This window comes from Vespa velutina, chromosome 3, assembly GCF_912470025.1.
Source record: "Vespa velutina chromosome 3, iVesVel2.1, whole genome shotgun sequence".
In the NCBI taxonomy this organism is placed as follows: domain Eukaryota; kingdom Metazoa; phylum Arthropoda; class Insecta; order Hymenoptera; family Vespidae; genus Vespa; species Vespa velutina.
In genome coordinates, this window is record NC_062190.1 from 12199587 (window position 1) to 12219017 (window position 19431).

Sequence of the window (19431 nt, forward strand, 5' to 3'; positions counted from 1 at the left end):
TGAAGATATTTTTGCTATAAGAAAACCGTTACACTTATTTATACTCGTACGTCGTATCGTCGTGTCTATGTAAATGATAATACAATGAATAAATCATTCATAATAGTCATAGAAAAACGTTGTAACGTCGACCATTACCAGTCAAGTGTACCAATGGACTTTGTACGGTGAGGTAAGCGATTTATCATGGAGGAGACTCGCAAAGCCCCCTGCATTTATATCTTTTTTGCGATCGCTGTTCTTGCTTTTTTATTTTTTTCCTTCTTTTCTCTCTCTCTCTCTCTCTCTCTCTCTCTCTCTCTTTTTTATTTTATCTTTCCTTCTCTCCGTACAACATCGCGTAACTTTTTCAACGACCCTGACGACGATTTACGTAAGATCCCGTGTATACTTACGTGACAACCGGTTACCGGTTCCTTCGACTCCAAAAATACTGATTTACTCGTCGAATCGTTCGACCGAACGAGTATGAGAGGACGAGAAAAAATTGGGCAATCTCGTCGAAAACGACGATATTTCTGGATAATGTCTTCCGATAACAAAGAATTAATATACGTTGTACTACTTTTTAGCAAAAGATGAAGGAGAGAAAGAGGGAGGAAGATAAAATAAAGAGAGTTCATTTCGAGGGAGCTCGAAAGAAAAAGAGAAGCACCACGATCATCGGTATAAAGAATATCGTTTATCCCTATAGGTAAGGGTACACTCGGGGTATATTTCTGGTGTAGTCGTAAGACATCATTGCAAGTTTTCAAATTATCCGCGCTTGAATTGCGTCTCGTCCGGAAACCTTACATTTTTGCTTCCTCGGTCGATCTTTCCAGCATACAATCCCGATGCTCTCGTGGACATTGTCTCTCTCTCTCTCTCTCTCTCTCTCTCTCGCTGCCATATATAAATACGCTCGAAGTGCGACTATGTTCGTACGAGAACGCACGTTTGCCGAGTTCGAGTATAAAGGAAGAAGAGAAAACGGTCGCGAACCGAAAGCCCCGTCGAAGCGGAAAGCCACCTGCATTACCATATTTTTCATAAGGTACAAATCTTCCCTTCATCCTTTTCCCAAACGAATCCAAATACCGTATCCATTCGAAAGGTTTCTTCGTTCGAAAACACACGTCGACCATATCCATGTCGACGTCCGAGGAAAAAGGATACGATAATGAAGGAATCTTGTACTCCGATATGCCTTCCTCACCCCCTTCCTCCTCTTCTTCCTCGATATCCTTTACCCTCCGTCCTTTCTTCTCGTACAACGATTTCATCGTGAGAACGTACGATCCGTCTTCTTTCTGAATTTTTCCGACAAATCGTTCGTATGTATGCGTATATATATATATATATATATATATACAACTTCATGATCTACGAAAGATCGTTGTTTCATTTAAAGATCCGTTGAGTTCGCAAGGACCACCCAAATTCTTTACCCTAAACGATAAAACGAATATTGTAATTTCGATGAAGCGACTTCTTGAAGACTAACTGACAAAAGAAAGCCATTGAACGATGAATGGAAGAAGAACATCGTCAAGGAGATATCAATGACGCGTCGTCCGAAGGAATTACAGTTAACCTTCGACAAGTCTTCCCGAAAGATACTTTGTCGAGAGACGCGTATAGCCCTTTGCGCCAAGCGATATTATAGTAAAGGTAACGTGTGCAAATGTTAAAGTCGAACGACGACGATTCGCCGACGAACCGTGACGAACCTCGTCAACCTGAACTTTATCGATTCGATGTGCCCGTGCTTCGAGGATATCGCTCATAAAAACCAACCTTCTGACAAGAACTTGGCGAGGATCGGTCGATCGGCGATCAGTGAAAAAATCAATGGAAAAGAATAGGATATACGCGCGTGGCTCGCCTCAAATAAAGTCATTAACTCTGCACGCGCTACCATTTCGCGAATCGAGTCCTTTCAACCTCCGATAATCTCTCCAATTAAGTTAGGTCTCGATGTTAACGTGCATCCGGCAGAAGTAATTTTATCGTACGAGCTCGGCTGCGTACACCAAACCATGACGAAACGCGATATCGCGATTATCGAGCATCGCAACACGAGCAGATAACGTTGCTCGCCCGAATTATTACAGGCCGACTTTTAAATAGACGCTTTATCTTTCGGTATTTCGTTCCATCATCGATCTTAAGAACGAAAGAAGATCTTTAAAAGAAGGCGCGATCTCTCTTTGAATCGCGCTCGATACGAAGCATCTCGGTTATTCGTTAATTTTCTATTCGTGTATTTCGAGATGGTGCGCGGAGTAATGCTTAACGCCCGCCACCCGACAAACCTCTCTCTCTCTCTCTCTCTCTCTCTCTCTCTCCTTCTTGTCTCAAAGTTGGAGGTGTGATCGGAATATAATCGACCTCGAGGAATTATCCGCACGTCCGTTAGGGAACATATCGAGACTATCCAGCGAGTTTCTCTTGTCTCGTATCTCTCGTCGTCGGGAATAACGATTCGATTTTGCAAAGAGAGGATGCCAAGTTTCTCTTCGGAGAAACAAGTCTTTCTTTTTTCCTCTTTTTTTTCTTTCTTTTCTTACCTATCGTCCTTCGCGTAAGCATACACGTACCTGTTGATCGTAGCCGTCGCGCACGGTTTTCTACGAAACGATCGCGAGTCGCGTTATCGACTTAAATATCGGGAAACACAAGTTATCGAGATAAGTCTAATCCGAAACGCAAGAACGACGATACTCCCCATAGAGGTCAAAATGTAAACGTCGCGCTATCGAATCGAGCTTTCCTCCGGTGGTCTATATATATATATATATACGTAATGTTGCTTATAAAGTTTATTCCAAGAAAATAAAAGTATATGATAAGTCAATTTGATTTATCCAATTTGAAAATAAAAGAGGTGTTTATATAAACGACGTTCCCTTCTTCGAGTTCGATCTTTCGAAGAACAACGGAATCGAAATATTTCGAGGAGAGAACACGTGGGTCGCGTCGAATCTTAGAAAGGCACGCCGCATTTCTCTTCGAGGTATGGAACATGAGCTTTGTTGAAAAAAGAAATGAAAATCGTAGAGACTCACCTCGGATGCGGAGACGAGTAGTAGATCAGCGCCGATCAGCAAGAAGAGCAACGCACTCTTTAATAAAACACGATTCTTCTTCATTTCGATAACAGGCAAAGAGTACTCCTCGATCTCTTCGCCCTCTTCTCGCGTGAAATTACAATCTCTTTCTTTCTATTTATCTGTCTCTTTCTTTCGGCGAATTCTTCAACGACTCATTACGTGAGTATTTGAATAAAAGAATGCAAGACGAAGAACCTGTTGTTCCTTTTAATTATCCGCGTGCGTCCGTCGTTGCAAACGCGAGTGGACAATGACGAGATACGAAGAATAAAAAGTAGAGGATCGGTATGGGAAGAAGGGTACGCGCGAGGACTTTGCGAGAAGATGGTCCACGCGATGATCTCTGACTCTGTTCTTCTCTCCTCTCCTCTCCTCTCCTCTCCTCTCCACTCCTCTCCACTCCTCTCCTCTCCTCTCTCTCCCCCTCCTTCGCTCGCTCGGTTGCTCTCTCTCTCTGTCTCTCTCTCTCTCTCTCTCTCTCTCTCTCTCTCTGTCTCTGTCTGTCTATCTATCTGTCTGTCCGTCTGTCTGTCTGTCTGTTCTCCCGATGGGACGGCGAAGAAAGAACAGCACACACCGTGCAACACCGTACCGGCGTTCGGTAGCGTCTGAGAGACCAAGCGCGCCGCAAGATAAAACTTTTTCAAAAGCACCGTGCTTTTCCCTCTCCTTCGAGTCCATCGGCCCTCTCTCTTTCTCTCTCCGACTTGCGCTCCTCCCACCGTGTTGCAGATTCCTACATATTCTCTCTTTCTCTCTCTCTCTCTCTCTCCGGTCAGATCGGCCGTTTCCCCCACCATCGACTTCCTATATCGTCTCGCTTCATCTTTCTCCTGCTCTCTCTCTCTCTCTCTCTCTCTCTCTCTCTCTCTCTCTCTCTCTCTCTCTCTCTCTCGTTAACCCGCTCGGGCTCTCTCGTTTTACTCCCACCCAAAAGTACGAGAGAGCGAAGAAGAGCGGCGTGCGGCGAAGGAGACGCCAATGCCGGCGCTCAGGAGACGGCCGGCTCCGCGCCGAAGATACGTTTGCGTATATACGTTTTTCTATTCTCCGAATATACCAATCTTTCCTTTCTTTCTTTCGTCTTTTTTCTTCTTATTGGGCTCTTATTGGGCTCCGTGAAAAAAGCGATCAATAATTTTTCTTTGATTTCATTCATCTTCCTTCGCTCGAGAGATACGTGTACTACACGTACGCTTCCCACGTTTACTTTCGTCCGACCAACTTCTATATAACTTGCCTTTCAAGAATAGAGTTTCGCGTATCGACGTGTACGCGCGCTCGCATATCCCGGATAGGAAGGAGGGCTCTCGAAAGAAAGAAAGAAAGATAAGGGCTCGGCGTTTCTCGAGATATTTGCGCGTTTCCCGTTACTCGCGCTCTCTCTCTCTCTCTCTCTCTCTCTCTCTCTCTCTCTCTGGATCACTCGGCTCGGCAACAGACGCGAAAGCTGATCTTTTTTAAACGACTTAATCGTCGAAACGAACTTTTCGCCCCCAAGACGCCTTCCCGTCCATTTCGCTAGACACGAATTGAAGAAAAAGAAAAACAAAACGAGATACATCTGTCGGCCAACAAAGAGATTCCAAATGGTAGATAGGAATTTAGGCCGAAAGCGAGATTATTCGTTTCGTTAGGAATTCTCGTGAAATCGCATCCTAACGTACGTTGTACTTCTTCGATTGAAAAATTCGATCGGTACTCCGAGGAAAAGTAACGCGAATCGCGAATGAAAATAAAAGCGATGATATGTGGGCCAAGCAAACAAACGCGAATGAGGTACGATCGGATGAGCTTATCGGCGAAATCAAAATAAATTTGCTTCCCAAAGATAAGGTAACAAACCGTATCGTCCTTATTTATGAGACACGTATTCACCTCGGTCTCTATCGGTCTAGGTTTTTTTCTTTCTAATTCCAAGTAATCATATATTTTTAAATAGCTTTTCATCCAATCGTACGTATATCTCGTATCAACGAGATCGTCGAAAAAGACGAGCATCGTAACTTTCGATCCGCATAACGAGATAATGAATGATAACGAATCAAAATTGAACGTTGGTTAGTTAATATACTTACCGATCTGCGTAGAAGCAAATTATTTTCTTCTATTAAATTTATCTTGGTATTACGAGCTACCGTTGTTTAACGTTGTGTACGCGCGTACACATGAAAATACATAACGATCTTATAGGAGCGTCGCTTCTGGAAATAGTTGAAACGCAAAGTTTCGTTTCACTTTGCACGGTTTGTTCGTAAAAGTACCGATATAGAATGCAGAACGTGCGCGGCAACCAAGTGCTGTCCTCGATCTTTCAAATTTTTCTTGCAAATACGATGACGAAAACAATGACAATACTGTATATTTAATTATTGACGAAACTCCGTCTGTTTCTTGATATATTCCTTCAAATATATGTGTATGTATATATATATATATATATATATATATCTCGAAGGTGAAAAAAATCCGCAACAAAGGAAAACTGCTTAGAAAACTGTACCTGTTATGTACGCTTTTAATGAAAAAGCATCTCGTCTTTGGAATAAAAATCAACAAGTTGTAACGCTAAATACGTACCTACTCCTCTTAATCATAGTTACAATTAGATGCAACGTAATATCATATTCAGTATTCTATTCATTAATCGAACAATTGTCCTTACGTTCGTTCCCTTTTCCGTTCAAAGACTTCAAGAAGGTGTAAAAACACTCGATACAATGTCAAATTTGGTCGTTCACGTCGTCGAATAATTGAAACTAAGCGTGTGAACAAGTTAGAAAGATGGCGCTACTTCTTAAAAGACGCGACCTCTGTCGGCGCCGCATTTATATAAAAAACATAACCTTGCGATATTAATTTATCAAGTGCACAAAAAAATATATACATATATTTATATATATATACATATATATATATATATGCTTATATATATATATATATATTTATTTTTTTCCTGATATCGTACGAAAAATAGTGCCTGTATCAAATAATTAACGCAGGCGGATATAATACTTTTTTCAGCGTAACTTTTGTAAATTTAATATGCATCGTTGTTATTTTCTCACAGTGTTGACAAGTTTTCTATTAAAACATGCATTCTCTTCGAAAATACAAACACCAAAAATTGGTAAGAGATATATTATTTCTTTCACGCGCACGCATAATATTGAATTATTATTAATAATATGAAACTTTTTTTCTTTCGTTCGTTCCTTCAAAATATCGGTCACGTGCGATCTAGCCGTCATTGGTGGAGGTATAGGAGCTGCCTCGACCGCGCACTTTCTCACCGAATTATTTAACAATGATTTAAAAATTGACCTTTACGAAGCTAACAAGATCGGTGGTCGTTTGGCGACGATAAAAATAGACGATAACGAATACGAGGCCGGAGGTTCGATTATACACCAAGAAAACAAATACATGCAAGAATTTGTAGATTTGCTTGGTACATTCTATGACATTTAATTAATTAATTTTAATATTTAAATTTATTAATGTAATAATGTGTTATCCATTTGTTTGAATACTCTCGTAGGTATGGAACATAGACCTACCAGAGAGGAAAAATTTGCTATATGGGACGGTACAGATATTGTTTTTCAAGAAAGCGATTCCAAAATATTTACTTTAGCCAAATTAATATATAAATATGGTATACAACCGTTTAGACTTAACAGGTATAAATTTTCTTCCCAAAGTATACATACACGATATCGATAACCAACCAACCAACCAACCAACCAACCAACCAACCAACCAACCGACCGACCGACCGACCGACGAATCTTCTCTTTTAGTTACATAGCTTCTATAATTGCCGATTTCAATAAAATTTACCAATTACAAAATAAGGGCCAGTCCTTCACCGATCTGATATCTATGCTAATGGCCATGAACGAGAAATTTCCAAAGCTATTGCAAGTGTCCATTAAAGATCATCTTTTAAACATGGGATATGCGGAGAAATTGATCGACGAGTTAGTAGAAGCGCCCTTATTAGTAGATTATGGACAGACAACGGGCGTTCACAGTTTTGTCGGTTGCGTAACGCTTGCCTCAGCTATTGGAAATCTATGGGCAGTTAAAGGAGGAAACAAGAAAGTAATATCATCGGTTAGAAAATAAATACGGCATTTCTGCTTCATTTTATTATCCTGCGTCATCGTCATTTCAGGTGGCCGAACACTTGATATATAGAAATGTTAACGTTAACGTAATCTCTTCTTACGTTAAGAAGATACGTTATATGACTGTTAATAACTTTCCCATTTATGAAGTACAATATTCGAGCGAAGGTTTGTTCAAACTTAACTGTGCTTCTTTATCGCTCGGCAAATTATAACGAAATATTTTATTTTTTAGATAATTCAAATCTGATGAAGAATCATTATGACATAGTGATCCTTGCGGCACCGTTAACGAAAGATCAGAAGATGCCGATTACGTTTGAAGAATTCCCTACGGACTTTGTATTTCTAGGAGAATACCAGACGACTATCGCGACCTTTGTAAAAGGGGATTTGAATCGAAATTATTTTGGACTCGAGGAAGAATTAGATGCCATATTAAGTTGCAATTCCAGCGTGCAAATTCATTCGGTTGGAAGAGTGGACACGGTCGAAGGCCCGACTGATACTGATTCCAAAATATGGAAGATCTTTAGCAATGCCTCGTTATCCCTTAATGATTTACACAATATTTTTCTCAATGTACGGGACGAATAATCAATCCATTCTTTAAATAATTCTTCTCGAATTATTTTAATGAGATTTTTACGAAATAATCAATAAGCTTTTACATTTTAGATCGAGGAAGTGAAAGAAATGATTTGGAAGGCATACCCACGATATTCTACGAATGTACGATCAGATAAATTTAAACTTTACGATGGCCTTTATCACGTTAATGCCATAGAATGGGCGGCCAGTGCGATGGAGATGAGTGCTATAGGTGGAAGAAACGTAGCGATTCTAGCCTACGATGAATTTTTACGAAGGTTCTCGGACGAACCGCATACCTCGGATATGGACAAGGATAAATATAAAATAGAGCTCTAAGATCATTGGTTATCTCTCTCTCGCTCTCGCTCTCGCTCTCTCGCTCTCCTCCCGCCCTCTTTTTCCCCATCCAAGAAACATTAGAGCATCATAATTACGAATGGTATGGACGATTTAGAAATTGTAGAGAGAAAAGGCCGAGAAAAAATAGAGAGCGGTCATTATCTACTTAGATAAGATAATGAAATAAGGGAAAATAAAGAAGAATCGTTATAATCGCGTAAATAATAAAAAAATCTTTACAATTTTTTTTACTAGTCTAAATAGTTTTGTTGTCTATATTTTTCTTTCTTTCCCCCCTTCGTTCACTCGGTAAAACGAATCGAATAACGCGATTGGTCTACTGCGGTCGCTGTGGATGCGTTCAAGTTGCGTGGCTTTAATATACCGATGAAAGCTTAGGACGCATCATAATCGATTTAATATCAAGTCGAAAGAATTTATTGGCGAAAGATGGAAAGTTGATGAATTATTATGAAGAGACAATTTCGATTCAAGTACGTGCGCGAGTGTTAATTATCGCCCTATATCACCGCGTGGTATCTGTGGAAAAAGTTAAGTTTGGCTAGCATAACCTAAGTATGAACATAAACAAATACACGTATTGCTTCCCCATCGAAATCAACCGACGTATACCGATTGCCAATAAAAGCTGATGTTGTTCAGTTTTACGATAGAAATGCGGAAGGACGTAAATTCATTGGAATACAATATAATATTTATTATAAATCGTACGTAATGTCATAAATCTTAAAGGTGTGATGGAAAATCATTCCGTTCGTATTAATTACGCGCAAGGTGTCCCTCATGGGACGGAAGAATTGTCGATGGTACACGAAAGCCACGGGAAACAATACACGGAACACGTTAAAAAACGGGAGGAAATAGTCATATTGACGAACGACGTAAAGGGCGGTTTATTTAATCCAAGGGCGTTATTATTCCTAACGTTATGGTATGTCTTCAGTGGGTGTACATTATTTTTAAACAAATACATATTGTCATACATGGAAGGCAATCCAACTATTCTGGGTAAGATATTTTGCTCCTATTAATAAATTGTACATTTTACATTGCCATTGAAAAATATTCTCATAGAAATGCGATTTTTGATAATCGACAGGTGCCTGTCAAATGTTAATGACAGCAATTTGTGGATTTATACAAATGTATTTTCCCTGCGGCATGTATAAGGCTAGTTCGCGTTTAATGCGACCACCGGGTTTCTATAAACATATGATACTGGTTGGATGTACAAGGTTTACAACCGTAGTCTTAGGATTAGTATCGCTCAATTATGTGGCGGTAAGCTTTACAGAAACTATTAAGAGTAGCGCACCACTTTTTACCGTCCTTATTAGCAGATATTTATTAGGTAAGGCTAACATTTATGATTATTTACATGGGATATAAATCTATCGATGTAAAAGTACCATTGATGTTTTCATTATAGGAGAACACACTGGATTGTATGTAAATTTATCATTGATCCCTGTAATGGGTGGTCTGGCTTTATGCTCGGTAAATGAAATCAGTTTCGATTTACGAGGATTTATCGCCGCTATGGCCACAAACATGACCGAGTGTCTTCAAAATGTTTATTCAAAAATGTTGATTAGCGGGGACAATTTCAAATATACGTAAGTCATGTTGTTCCCTGCATTAAATCGTACGTCATAAATTAATACGTTCTTTATCTTATTTGTATTTCAAATCTATATATTACCATCATTTATTATCACACACATTTGTATATATATATATATATATATATATAATTCTAGACCAGCAGAATTACAATTTTATACAAGTTTAGCATCGGTCGTGGTACAAATACCAGTGTCAATTCTATTAGTAGATTTGCCGGCTCTTGAGCATTCCCTAAGTTTTAAAATATTCGCGGCATTTCTCTTGAATGGCGTGTTCTTCCATTTTCAAAGTATTACGGCATATGTACTTATGGACTATATAAGTCCTGTGACGCACAGGTAGATAATACAATTTTATGAACGTTAATAGACAAATAACAAATAAATCGCTTAATAACGTTAACATATTATTATCCATTTTTCAGTGTCGCCAATACAGCAAAAAGAGCTTTCTTAATTTGGCTCTCAGTTTTACTGTTCAATAATTCAGTAACCGGTTTATCGGCCCTTGGAACTTGTGCTGTAATAGCAGGTGTATTGTTATACAATCAAGCGCAAGAATATGATAGAATTAAAACTGCTAAATTACGACATACTTCGAAAATTAATTTACAGTAATAAAATTTCAAAATCAATAAAAATTTATATAAATATTGACAACAAAGCCATATAATCATTGTTTATTGTCTCACATCTCTCTAATATCATATCTAATATCTCTATTTTGTTTCTAATATTCAACTAATATTATGGAATTAAATTTTCATTATTCATCCTTCGTTTGCTCTTCGTTTGAATCATTTATAACGATTCCCTCTTTTTTTGTTCTTTCATAGTATTACAAAACTTTATCCAATTAATCTAATTACATAAATCTAAGTGGATTAAGTTCCAGAAATGTCAAAACCATAGGAATATCTGTCCCTTTCTCAATGATATTTACTTATTGGAAATATTACATTTATTTATATTCAATAAAAGTTTATACACACGTGTAAATAAAGGACTTTTTTTTTTTCTTTTTTTTTACCAGTAGGATATAAAGAAATGTACAAATCTATGCACAGAGATATGCGATCAGGCGAGGAAATTTATATTGACTAATTTCTTCTTAAATAATGAAACTAATAACAGCAGTTATATAACATATATATAACAAAAAAATATACATATGTATATATACGATCTCAAAAATCGATGCAGAGCACGTAGCAAAATAGACCACTGTTGCATTCTTATTCGGCTTGTGATTATTGGAATGTGTTACATTAAACATTCTTTAAAAAAATAATTTCTAATGATTTATATGTCTCTCCTTTCTAACTCAACAGAAAGGCTGACTGTGTGCGCGCGCGCGCGCGCGCGCGCGTGTTACGCAGGTTCAATGTCGGCGATCTGTGATGTTGAAATATTTAAAAACAATTACACGTGAATAATATTTTTCGTATCATTGAGAAGCTTCTAAAGCTTGATTAAGATCTGCTAACAAATCTTTTTCCGTTTCAAGTCCGACGGATAAACGAATTAACTGATCAGTGATTCCTAGTTCATTCCTTGTGACTTCTGGGACAGAAGCGTGCGTCATAACGGATCTATAACATTTATATTATTATTATATAACGTTTAATATATCTCTATTATACCTCTTATATACTTACGGTAATTCTGCCAAAGATTCATAACCACCGAGCGATTCTGCTAAAGCAAATAATTTAAGACTTTTCAAAAATTTTTTGGCATTTCCTTTAATATAAAATGATACTATGCCACTGTGACCTGTTGATTGTTTAAGAGCAAGTTGATATTGCGGATGAGACGGGAGATCTAAAAATATTGATATTGATATAAAATATTGTATGATAGACGCAAAAATATGTCATTGGATAATTTATAAAAAGGATGCAACAAAAATAACATATAGTATCAAAATAGAACTAATACGTACAAGGGTGAATAACTCTATCCACTAGAGGATGTTTATCTAAAAATTTGGCAACGGCTAATCCATTCTTCATATGCCGCTGCATTCTAAGTTCTAAAGTTTTCAAACTACGATTGACCATAGCACAATCAAAAGGCGACGGAATTATTCCCATTGCTGTAATATTTAAATATATCATTAGTAAAGGTACACTCGCGTCGATAAGTTTACATACCATTTTGTAGAAAACGAAGCTTTTCCGCTAAATCGTCTCTCCTTGTAATTACTGCACCCATGATAATATCCGAATGTCCGTTCATATATTTTGTTAAAGAATATACTACAAGATCAGCTCCGAGCTCTAATGGTTTCTACAAACGCACACGTACACACACACACAGATATATATAGAGTTTTTTACATCATTCGATAAGTTCAAATTCTACAGAAATAATATCTGCCAAATTATATCACTCACTTGATAATAACACGTCAGGAAAGTGTTATCGACTATCAAAATGATATCTGAATTTTTAGACTTTAAAACATTTGCAATTTCTTCGATATCTGCTATTTTTAATAAAGGATTTGTAGGCGTCTCCAACCAAACCATCTGGAAAACAATGTCTGGATTAAACATTACATTTAAAAACGCACACATTACATAAAAAGAAGATCACTTTATTTTAGATTTCTTATTAGACTGACCTTGGTATTTGGTTGTATAGCAGCCGTAAGATTTTCTACGTCTGTCAGGTCGACAAAAGAAATTTTAATACCTTGTTTAACTAGACAGTTTCGAAAGAGACGATTAGTTCCACCATATACGTCATCTCCAGAAATTATGTGATCGCCAGTTTGCAATAAGCCGGTTATAGCTGTGATGGCTCCCAAACCCGATGAAAAAGTAAAACCATGCTTTCCACCTTCCAATGCCGTTAAACAAGTCTCCAATACATTGCGCGTTGGGTTACCACTTCTGCCATACTCGTAGCCCTAAGCAACATTTCAATGTGTATACTTTGTAACCAAAAAAGGGAAAAAAAAAAAAATATATATATATATATATATATGTATGTACGCTTACTGATCTCATTTCCTAGACTTACGTTATGTTCTGCCGGACCATTTTGTTGAAAGGTGGTAGACATAACTAAAGGTGGAACTAACGACCAATGACTCCATTGCGCCGGATCTTGACCAACGTGAATAGCTTTTGTGGCAAAACCTTCCTGTATATTATTAGATTGCATTCTGACAATGTATATCTTATATTTTGGTAACCTTAAAATAATATAAATTTTACTTAGATTTCACCTATACTATACCACTCTTATTTATAGTTAAATATATTCTCGATATTTCCTTATATATCTATATAATTCCTTTAGATTAGAATTAATCTTACAAGAAGAAAGATTAAAGAAGAATATAAAAGAATCGTTATTCACGTACTTATCACGTGAAACTCAGTTAGCAACAAGATAGTTAAATCTTGTTATAGAATGCAAACTGTGGTTTAAATTGTGGTTCAAAGTGCAACCTAGCGGTAAAGGATCAAAGCTATCCTTGGATGATTTACGCCATCAATGAAAACGGCCGGTGCTATTCTAGGAGAGATTATGACGAAAAAGATCTCGATCATTTTAAAGACGAAGCCTTGATTTAGTACGTACCTTGTTAGAAATTCTTTTAAGAGCTTTATTTTCTTTCCAAAAAATCACGTTGAAAAGTGCTACTTTTCGAGGATGGTTTATGCAAAATGGAAAAAAGAAAAATCTTCGCCACTGTACGAAACGTTTTCTTCGCGTCGAAAAGGAGAAATTTTACTTAAACGTTATTAGTCCAGGCATCATTCTTGACCGACCTTTGATGAAAAATAAAATCACCTCATTTTAAAAATAATTAAACCTCGTTCCTTTTTCGACTTTTTCGATTCTTTAAAAGGACTTTATTTTTGATGCATAAACTATTCCCTCCAAAGAGCATTATCTTTAAAAAGTAAAAATTTTTTTGTTTTCAAAAGAGCTCTCATTCCTATCAGAATGAGATCTAATCGATTATAGTTTTCAGCTCATCCTCCTACGATCCACATTATAAGGATGCGTTGCGCTTTGTTGTGTTTGGACATGGGACACGTGATGGAACCTTTATCGTTCGTTCATATTTCATGTCTCTAACCTAAAAGCATGAAACTTTTGAGCCTGAGAATGTAGATGTATTAATTTCGATGAGACAATGTCGTATCAAAATTCACCGTTTTCAACGATGTACGCCCAAGAAGATTATGACATCGACGAAGATAATGAGGAATACGTCGAGGAAGATCGTGATGCGGAGGAACAGGACGATAGCGATGAAGGTACATTGTATTTTAAACGAGACTCATTATTGTTATATCGTCAACGTTTCAATAGTACGTCGAATTGCAATTTTGTTCGCAATATATTATTACAATTCAATATACAGACACGGAAGAAGCTAGCGAGACCGACATGGGAAAATCCGAGGAATATACGGAAATAAAAGAACAGTGAGATATGATTATATTTTTTTCTTTGAAGATCACGATTGATCTCTTGGTTTAGTTAATGAAAAAGGGGAGAAAAAAAAAAAAAAAAAGAAAAAAATGCATTTTAGGGTATACCAAGACAAATTAGCCAATTTAAAGAAGCAGTTGCAACAACTTAAGGATGGCACTCATCCGGAATACAATCGCAAGCTAAAACGCTTAGAAGCACAATACAAAGAGAGGTAACGACGCATTATCGTTGATCTTATCCTCTTCTTTTTTTTTGTTTTTCTTATTACTTCTGGCGTTGATACATTTTTTTTGTTTTGTTTCTTACTTTACTCATTGTTGTTGTTAGGTTGCGCCTCAATATAATCTATAGAGATTATTTAACAGAATGGGTCGAGAGAGATTACATACTCGAGAAGAAAGCAGCCGCTAAAGAATTTGAGGAAAAGAAAATAGATTTGAAAGAGAACTTATTGACCGATATGGAAGAGAAAAGGAAAATGATAGAATCTGATCGTCATACAATGGAACTTACAGGGGATTCGATGGAGGTTGAGTTATTTCATTTAGATTAGACAATTTTAGCTAATGCCAAGTCTATTATATACGCATATATTAGTTGAATAAATATTTGATAATATATCATTTGTAAATATTTCCTTAGGTAAAGCCAGTAATGACGAGAAAATTACGTAGACGGCCAAATGATCCAGTACCCGAAAAAGTTGAGAAACGTAGAAAGCCGCCTCCTGCACAATTGAACTATCTATTGGATGAAAAAGAGATAGAAAGTGATTTGAAGGCTATTAGCCGGGGTAAAATTTTAACGACAATAAGGAAACCAGGTTCTTATCTCACAAGTTCTTATTACCTACTGTCCGCCTTTCGTTTTAACAAATTTTCACCGTTATCTATAAATCTTTTAAATAGTAGTGTTACCGCATTACAATACGGTAAACATACAATCTCAACATATCTCGCCGTCTACCGAGGCATCTTTAGTCGAAACAAGGATAGAAGGCGGTAAACTCTTATACGAAAGAAGATGGTAACGTGTCTATGACCTTTTTCGTATAATCAATGTCTGAGAATGAATTTAACAATATATATATATATATATATATATATATATATCTTGGTCGTATAACGACTTGAATAATACTCCATAGGTTCCATCGTGGACAACCGGTATATGTTGAGGGACAAGACTTGACAAGATTTGCGGCAAACATATCAGCGATCGGGACAGAAGCTGTAAGTGAAATTATTCTACGTGTTCATTAACTAATTGTGAAATAACGAACGAAGAATAACGAATGCTGACATTGTTAAAAACAAAAATGATACTTGAAATGATTTTATATTTCGGCGCATATTAAGTAATAGCAAAAAGTGATCGGTTTAATTTATGCCCTTTCATAGATATGGGTGAAAAAAATCTCGGACGGAAGCAAAGTCAGGATTTACATATCACAACTGAGCCGTGGCAAGATTTCTATAAAACGCCGAGCAGCGTAACTCTTCAATGGCATTCGCATGTATACATATATATATATATATATATACATATATATGTGTGTGTGTGTGTGTATATGTATGTACGTATATGCATATATATGTATATGCATAGTATGTATGCATGTATGTATATGTACGTCTGTATATATACCGCTCTATGATTTTTATTGTCAAATAATGATCAAACTTGTGATATATTAGATTTATAGTTTATTGAAGTTCTATTCTGCAAAGGCAATGTTATTTTCACCGCGCTTGTTTTCTGCCACCAATAGAACCAAATTTTTTGATGATTCTGAATTGCCATGTATATCCATAGAAAATATGAGAAAATTAATAATGCCATCATTACTAGCAAAGAATAAGTAGTCCATCGTGCCGGGGGAAAATTATTGTAATTATTCATTGCATAAAAATCAGCCCCGACCACGCAAATGTATGAACATATTATAGTCAGTGGTGTGACGATGATACAGCGAAGTAAATCTGTTCTCAAATTGCGCATGTATAATTGGCGTTGATGTTGACTGATGCACAGCCAAATAATAATAGATGTAATAGCTTTATAACGTGGTGTGCGTTCAACTTGAAATACGTGTCCGCACAATTCACAGCTATTTCTATTGCTTTCCTCTAACCAATGTTCCAAACATTTCACATGAATAGCACCCATTGTTCCCTATAAATAATATATACAAATTTCATATACAAGGGACATTTATTTTTCTATAGTTAATAAAATTCGACTGAACGAAAGAATTGTATAAGATAATTATTATCTGAGTTGTCTGCAACAAAAGACGTAAATTACGTTCTTCTTTCTATGCTCAAATATAAGTATATATTTTTAATGCAGCTCGATAATATGTACTAAATAATGACAAATGCTATAATCATACATACATGTGTGTGTGTGTGTGTGTGCGCGCGCGCGCGCGCGTATTAATTACCAAGAACAGGCAAGAAGAGAGGAAACTGTACATATCGTACAATCATAAGTAATATACAATATTACTATATTATATTCTTTATTATCTCATATCAGCATGTTGAATATATTGACATTTATATGAACCAACCTTGCATTTGCATGGATAAACAATAGGACATTGCTGATTAGAATCATAACATATACGGCAATGTATTTCTTCTACACCAGCTGTTTCGCACCGTGCCCGTTTACTTTTTTTACCAGACATTCCAATGTCATCGAGTTTTCGTTTAGTTGCAAATCGGGAAATTTCTTTATCCGAAGTCGTTTCTATCTTGCAAATGATTCTTTCTAATATACTTGCGACTGAATTATTAACGGTAATCATTATATCCAACGTTTACGATATATCTTGAAAAATATAATGAATTATAACAAAACGAGTATTCTGTACTAAGAAGAAGAGGAAGAGGAAGAGGAAGAGGAAGAGGAAGAGGAAGAAGAAGAAAACAAAGGATGATTGATAAATCAAGGACAGAAACAAATCGAAGCCAAAAGGAGAAATTCTTTTAAGCGTGTCAGACGCACACGGCGCACGCGCGTACATGTACGACAGCATTCATGTTTGTAGAAAATGTCATGATTTGTATATACAAGAACGAACTACTTTCCCACAAAAATGATAAATATCAACAATGATATTGGTACATTAATTAAATGAAATATTGCTCCAAACACTGGATCAAAATTATTTATAAAGATATTTTACATATACATTTTTCATATGTATAAAAAATTTTATTATGCTACACACGACGAATACACAGATAAGTTAATTGAATAAAATATTAATATTAACGAAACATGCAATTATGTGCAATTTATAATTGATTAATAATCTATGACTGAATTGATGTCACTCAGCCATCATGTCCATGCTGAGACAATCTTCGCCCATATTACTGGGAGACGTTTCTAATTCGCCGATTTCATTGGATTCACTACAATAGACGATCGCAATAGAGAGCAGCACCATAATGAATTGAATTAATATTTCGATCATTCGATAGAAATTAAATGTTACCTATCCAGCGAAGGATCATTGCTAAACATTTCTGTTGGAACCGTAGGTGGTGCTTTCTCTGGGACAAGTTCTATAAACGTTTGACGAGATTCCAAATGCCTTTCTACTTCCTCCGGTGTCATATGTCCATCCGACATTAAAGACATTGGTACCATATTGTTGGACGCTTGTACCTTGAAAGGTAAAAAAAAAAAAAAGGAATTACCTATTAACATAAACGTTGAACTTTCTATTAACAAAAGGGAAGAGACGCACGCGTCTATATATAAACGTTACATACCGTAGGTATGCTGTTCGTTTTCGATACTTTCGGGGCAGCTTTTTTCTTTTTGCTCGTATTAAGAGGTTTTGTAACCGTAGACGGATGATGCGAAATATGATTACCAACACTCATTTCCATCTTTTTTCTGGAAATGTATTTTAATGATATAGAAAGAAACATTTGGCTAAGATTAAAATTTGATTAAAAGTTACCTCTTGGACGTATCAAGCCTGGCAACCTCTTCGTCGGACGATTCAGTTTCATCGCTTTCGCTAAATGACGTGTCTACCTTTTCGTATTGCAACAATCTGTCCAATAAGAAACTTTTATCCCTGTTTACTTTAAGTAATTTTCTTTGAGTGGATCTTAAAGCTTCTTGAAAACATTCATTTTCCTGAAATAGATTTTTCTTGTTAATAAAATGTTAATGTTATAAATCAACATATAACAATATACATATACATATACATATACATATACATATACATATATATAACATATATATATATATATATGTGTGTGTGTGTGTTGATTTATAGACTTTGACGTATCGCACAACGTACATAAATAAGAAATTTTAATTTTCTCTTAAGATTTCGATACTGATCCTTGTAATTGGGTACTTCCTCTTCAGGGCTTTCCTCGTCATCTTCCTCCGCGTCTGCATTGTTGTTTGCGATAGAACGACAATACCATCCTTCCAACATTGATCATCTACAACAACTGTCGCATATAAAGGAATATTCGAAAATTGCAACGAAATAATTATATCATTCCCTTATCGATTCTTTTAAATATAATAACGTATAAAACCAAAGAGATAATATATTATACGTGTCTACGTATGAAGAATTTTATGAAAGAAGTTTGAGGTTAACTAGCAAACGACAATGGGAAGGAGCTTATCGCCATATGTTTCTATCAGGAAATAATGTAATGTAAGTAGCGTTTCCGTATAACGTTCAAATTTCAACTTAAATTATACTTACATAAAAACGCAGAATTCTGTTTTATGTGTCGCAAACGTTTGCGGCAACCAATTATTATGAAGATAAATAAGTTGTTTATGACTGGCTTCCATTCTGGACCCTTTTATCGATTGTTCGGTAACTTCAGAATGGTTCTCTTTCGACCGGAAACGGGATGTGTGGGAACTTTTGTCTGGTAACTTTCGTCCATCTTTTTTGTTTCCTTTCCACTGATGAAACCACAGTCAACTCAAGTCAATAGAGTTTACAGGATAAACAGAATCGATTGAAAAAATGAAGAAACAAAATGGCGATATGTTTATAAGAAAAACAATTACAAATGTAGACTCTTAGATTCGTTTGTCCTTAGACGAGACGCCAGTCTCAGAATGTCCCTTTCTCGTACGGTCTTTGTGATT

General features: G+C 36.4%; 6 protein-coding genes across 18 annotated transcripts in view; 2 read left to right on the plus strand and 4 right to left on the minus strand.

Annotated features, from left to right (window-relative positions):
- LOC124948170 (basement membrane-specific heparan sulfate proteoglycan core protein) overlaps window positions 1–3708 on the minus strand; it is a 90772-nt gene extending 87064 nt beyond the window's left edge. Inside the window, 1 exon segment of the mRNA XM_047491431.1 lies at window positions 3051–3708. Coding sequence (XP_047347387.1) covers window positions 3051–3134 — 84 coding nt within the window. The 5' untranslated portion in view covers window positions 3135–3708.
- A 2219-nt stretch (window positions 3709–5927) lies between these two features.
- Window positions 5928–8392, plus strand: LOC124948181 (prenylcysteine oxidase-like). Its single transcript, XM_047491464.1, has 7 exons — window positions 5928–6225; window positions 6340–6546; window positions 6637–6778; window positions 6899–7202; window positions 7276–7396; window positions 7464–7810; window positions 7907–8392. The coding sequence occupies exons 1-7, from the start codon at window positions 6141–6143 to the stop codon at window positions 8156–8158; spliced, it is 1458 nt and encodes a 485-aa protein (XP_047347420.1). The 5' UTR covers window positions 5928–6140; the 3' UTR covers window positions 8159–8392.
- Window positions 8393–8530: 138 nt separating this feature from the next.
- On the plus strand, window positions 8531–16523 carry LOC124948188 (sin3 histone deacetylase corepressor complex component SDS3). 7 transcript variants are annotated; one of them, XM_047491486.1, is made up of 9 exons: window positions 13155–13396; window positions 13802–14090; window positions 14198–14261; window positions 14369–14482; window positions 14599–14800; window positions 14914–15094; window positions 15183–15297; window positions 15419–15503; window positions 15672–16523. In XM_047491486.1, exons 2-9 carry the CDS (start codon window positions 13967–13969, stop codon window positions 15765–15767), a joined length of 981 nt encoding a protein of 326 aa, XP_047347442.1. In that variant the 5' UTR covers window positions 13155–13396; window positions 13802–13966; the 3' UTR covers window positions 15768–16523. The 7 variants fall into 7 exon arrangements, 4 of the variants coding, with proteins under 4 accessions (XP_047347442.1, XP_047347438.1, XP_047347440.1 ...); XM_047491482.1 differs by having other exon boundaries at window positions 13164–13396; window positions 15180–15297; XM_047491484.1 differs by lacking the exon at window positions 13155–13396 and adding an exon at window positions 13412–13729 and having other exon boundaries at window positions 15180–15297.
- Window positions 10194–13328, minus strand: LOC124948187 (cystathionine gamma-lyase). 6 transcript variants are annotated; one of them, XM_047491476.1, is made up of 8 exons: window positions 13184–13328; window positions 12838–13012; window positions 12437–12724; window positions 12207–12341; window positions 11964–12099; window positions 11753–11905; window positions 11466–11631; window positions 10194–11399 (listed from the first exon to the last, which is right to left on the minus strand). In XM_047491476.1, exons 2-8 carry the CDS (start codon window positions 12979–12981, stop codon window positions 11255–11257), a joined length of 1167 nt encoding a protein of 388 aa, XP_047347432.1. In that variant the 5' UTR covers window positions 12982–13012; window positions 13184–13328; the 3' UTR covers window positions 10194–11254. The 6 variants fall into 6 exon arrangements, with proteins under 6 accessions (XP_047347432.1, XP_047347433.1, XP_047347437.1 ...); XM_047491477.1 differs by having other exon boundaries at window positions 13137–13260; XM_047491481.1 differs by having other exon boundaries at window positions 12838–12960; window positions 13184–13225.
- On the minus strand, window positions 15639–17140 carry LOC124948202 (E3 ubiquitin-protein ligase MARCHF3-like). Its single transcript, XM_047491511.1, has 2 exons — window positions 16847–17140; window positions 15639–16446 (listed from the first exon to the last, which is right to left on the minus strand). Exons 1-2 carry the CDS (start codon window positions 17084–17086, stop codon window positions 15949–15951), a joined length of 738 nt encoding a protein of 245 aa, XP_047347467.1. The 5' UTR covers window positions 17087–17140; the 3' UTR covers window positions 15639–15948.
- Window positions 17141–17435: 295 nt separating this feature from the next.
- LOC124948196 (INO80 complex subunit E) lies at window positions 17436–19194 on the minus strand. 2 transcript variants are annotated; one of them, XM_047491502.1, is made up of 6 exons: window positions 19034–19194; window positions 18608–18758; window positions 18257–18438; window positions 18063–18189; window positions 17783–17955; window positions 17436–17699 (listed from the first exon to the last, which is right to left on the minus strand). In XM_047491502.1, the coding sequence occupies exons 2-6, from the start codon at window positions 18749–18751 to the stop codon at window positions 17615–17617; spliced, it is 711 nt and encodes a 236-aa protein (XP_047347458.1). In that variant the 5' UTR covers window positions 18752–18758; window positions 19034–19194; the 3' UTR covers window positions 17436–17614. The 2 variants fall into 2 exon arrangements, with proteins under 2 accessions (XP_047347458.1, XP_047347459.1); XM_047491503.1 differs by having other exon boundaries at window positions 18608–18767; window positions 19034–19178.
- Window positions 19195–19431: the final 237 nt, after the last annotated feature.

Coding starts and splice junctions, on each gene's coding strand:
- LOC124948181 (XM_047491464.1), top strand. CDS start 6,141: ATGCATCGTTGTTATTTTCTCACAGTGTTGACAAGTTTTCTATTAAAA. Junction 6,779..6,898: donor CAACCGTTTAGACTTAACAG/GTATAAATTTTC, acceptor CTTCTCTTTTAG/TTACATAGCTTCTATAATTG. Junction 7,811..7,906: donor TACACAATATTTTTCTCAAT/GTACGGGACGAA, acceptor TTTACATTTTAG/ATCGAGGAAGTGAAAGAAAT.
- LOC124948187 (XM_047491476.1), bottom strand. CDS start 12,981: ATGCAATCTAATAATATACAGGAAGGTTTTGCCACAAAAGCTATTCAC. Junction 12,342..12,436: donor CTATACAACCAAATACCAAG/GTCAGTCTAATA, acceptor ATTGTTTTCCAG/ATGGTTTGGTTGGAGACGCC. Junction 11,400..11,465: donor GAATCTTTGGCAGAATTACC/GTAAGTATATAA, acceptor TAAATGTTATAG/ATCCGTTATGACGCACGCTT.
- LOC124948188 (XM_047491482.1), top strand. CDS start 13,967: ATGTCGTATCAAAATTCACCGTTTTCAACGATGTACGCCCAAGAAGAT. Junction 14,483..14,598: donor GAAGCACAATACAAAGAGAG/GTAACGACGCAT, acceptor TGTTGTTGTTAG/GTTGCGCCTCAATATAATCT. Junction 15,095..15,179: donor AACGACAATAAGGAAACCAG/GTTCTTATCTCA, acceptor TCTTTTAAATAG/TAGTGTTACCGCATTACAAT.
- LOC124948196 (XM_047491502.1), bottom strand. CDS start 18,751: ATGTTGGAAGGATGGTATTGTCGTTCTATCGCAAACAACAATGCAGAC. Junction 18,190..18,256: donor AGGCTTGATACGTCCAAGAG/GTAACTTTTAAT, acceptor ATACATTTCCAG/AAAAAAGATGGAAATGAGTG. Junction 17,700..17,782: donor AATGATCCTTCGCTGGATAG/GTAACATTTAAT, acceptor CGTCTATTGTAG/TGAATCCAATGAAATCGGCG.
- LOC124948202 (XM_047491511.1), bottom strand. CDS start 17,086: ATGATTACCGTTAATAATTCAGTCGCAAGTATATTAGAAAGAATCATT. Junction 16,447..16,846: donor TTTATCCATGCAAATGCAAG/GTTGGTTCATAT, acceptor TATTATTTATAG/GGAACAATGGGTGCTATTCA.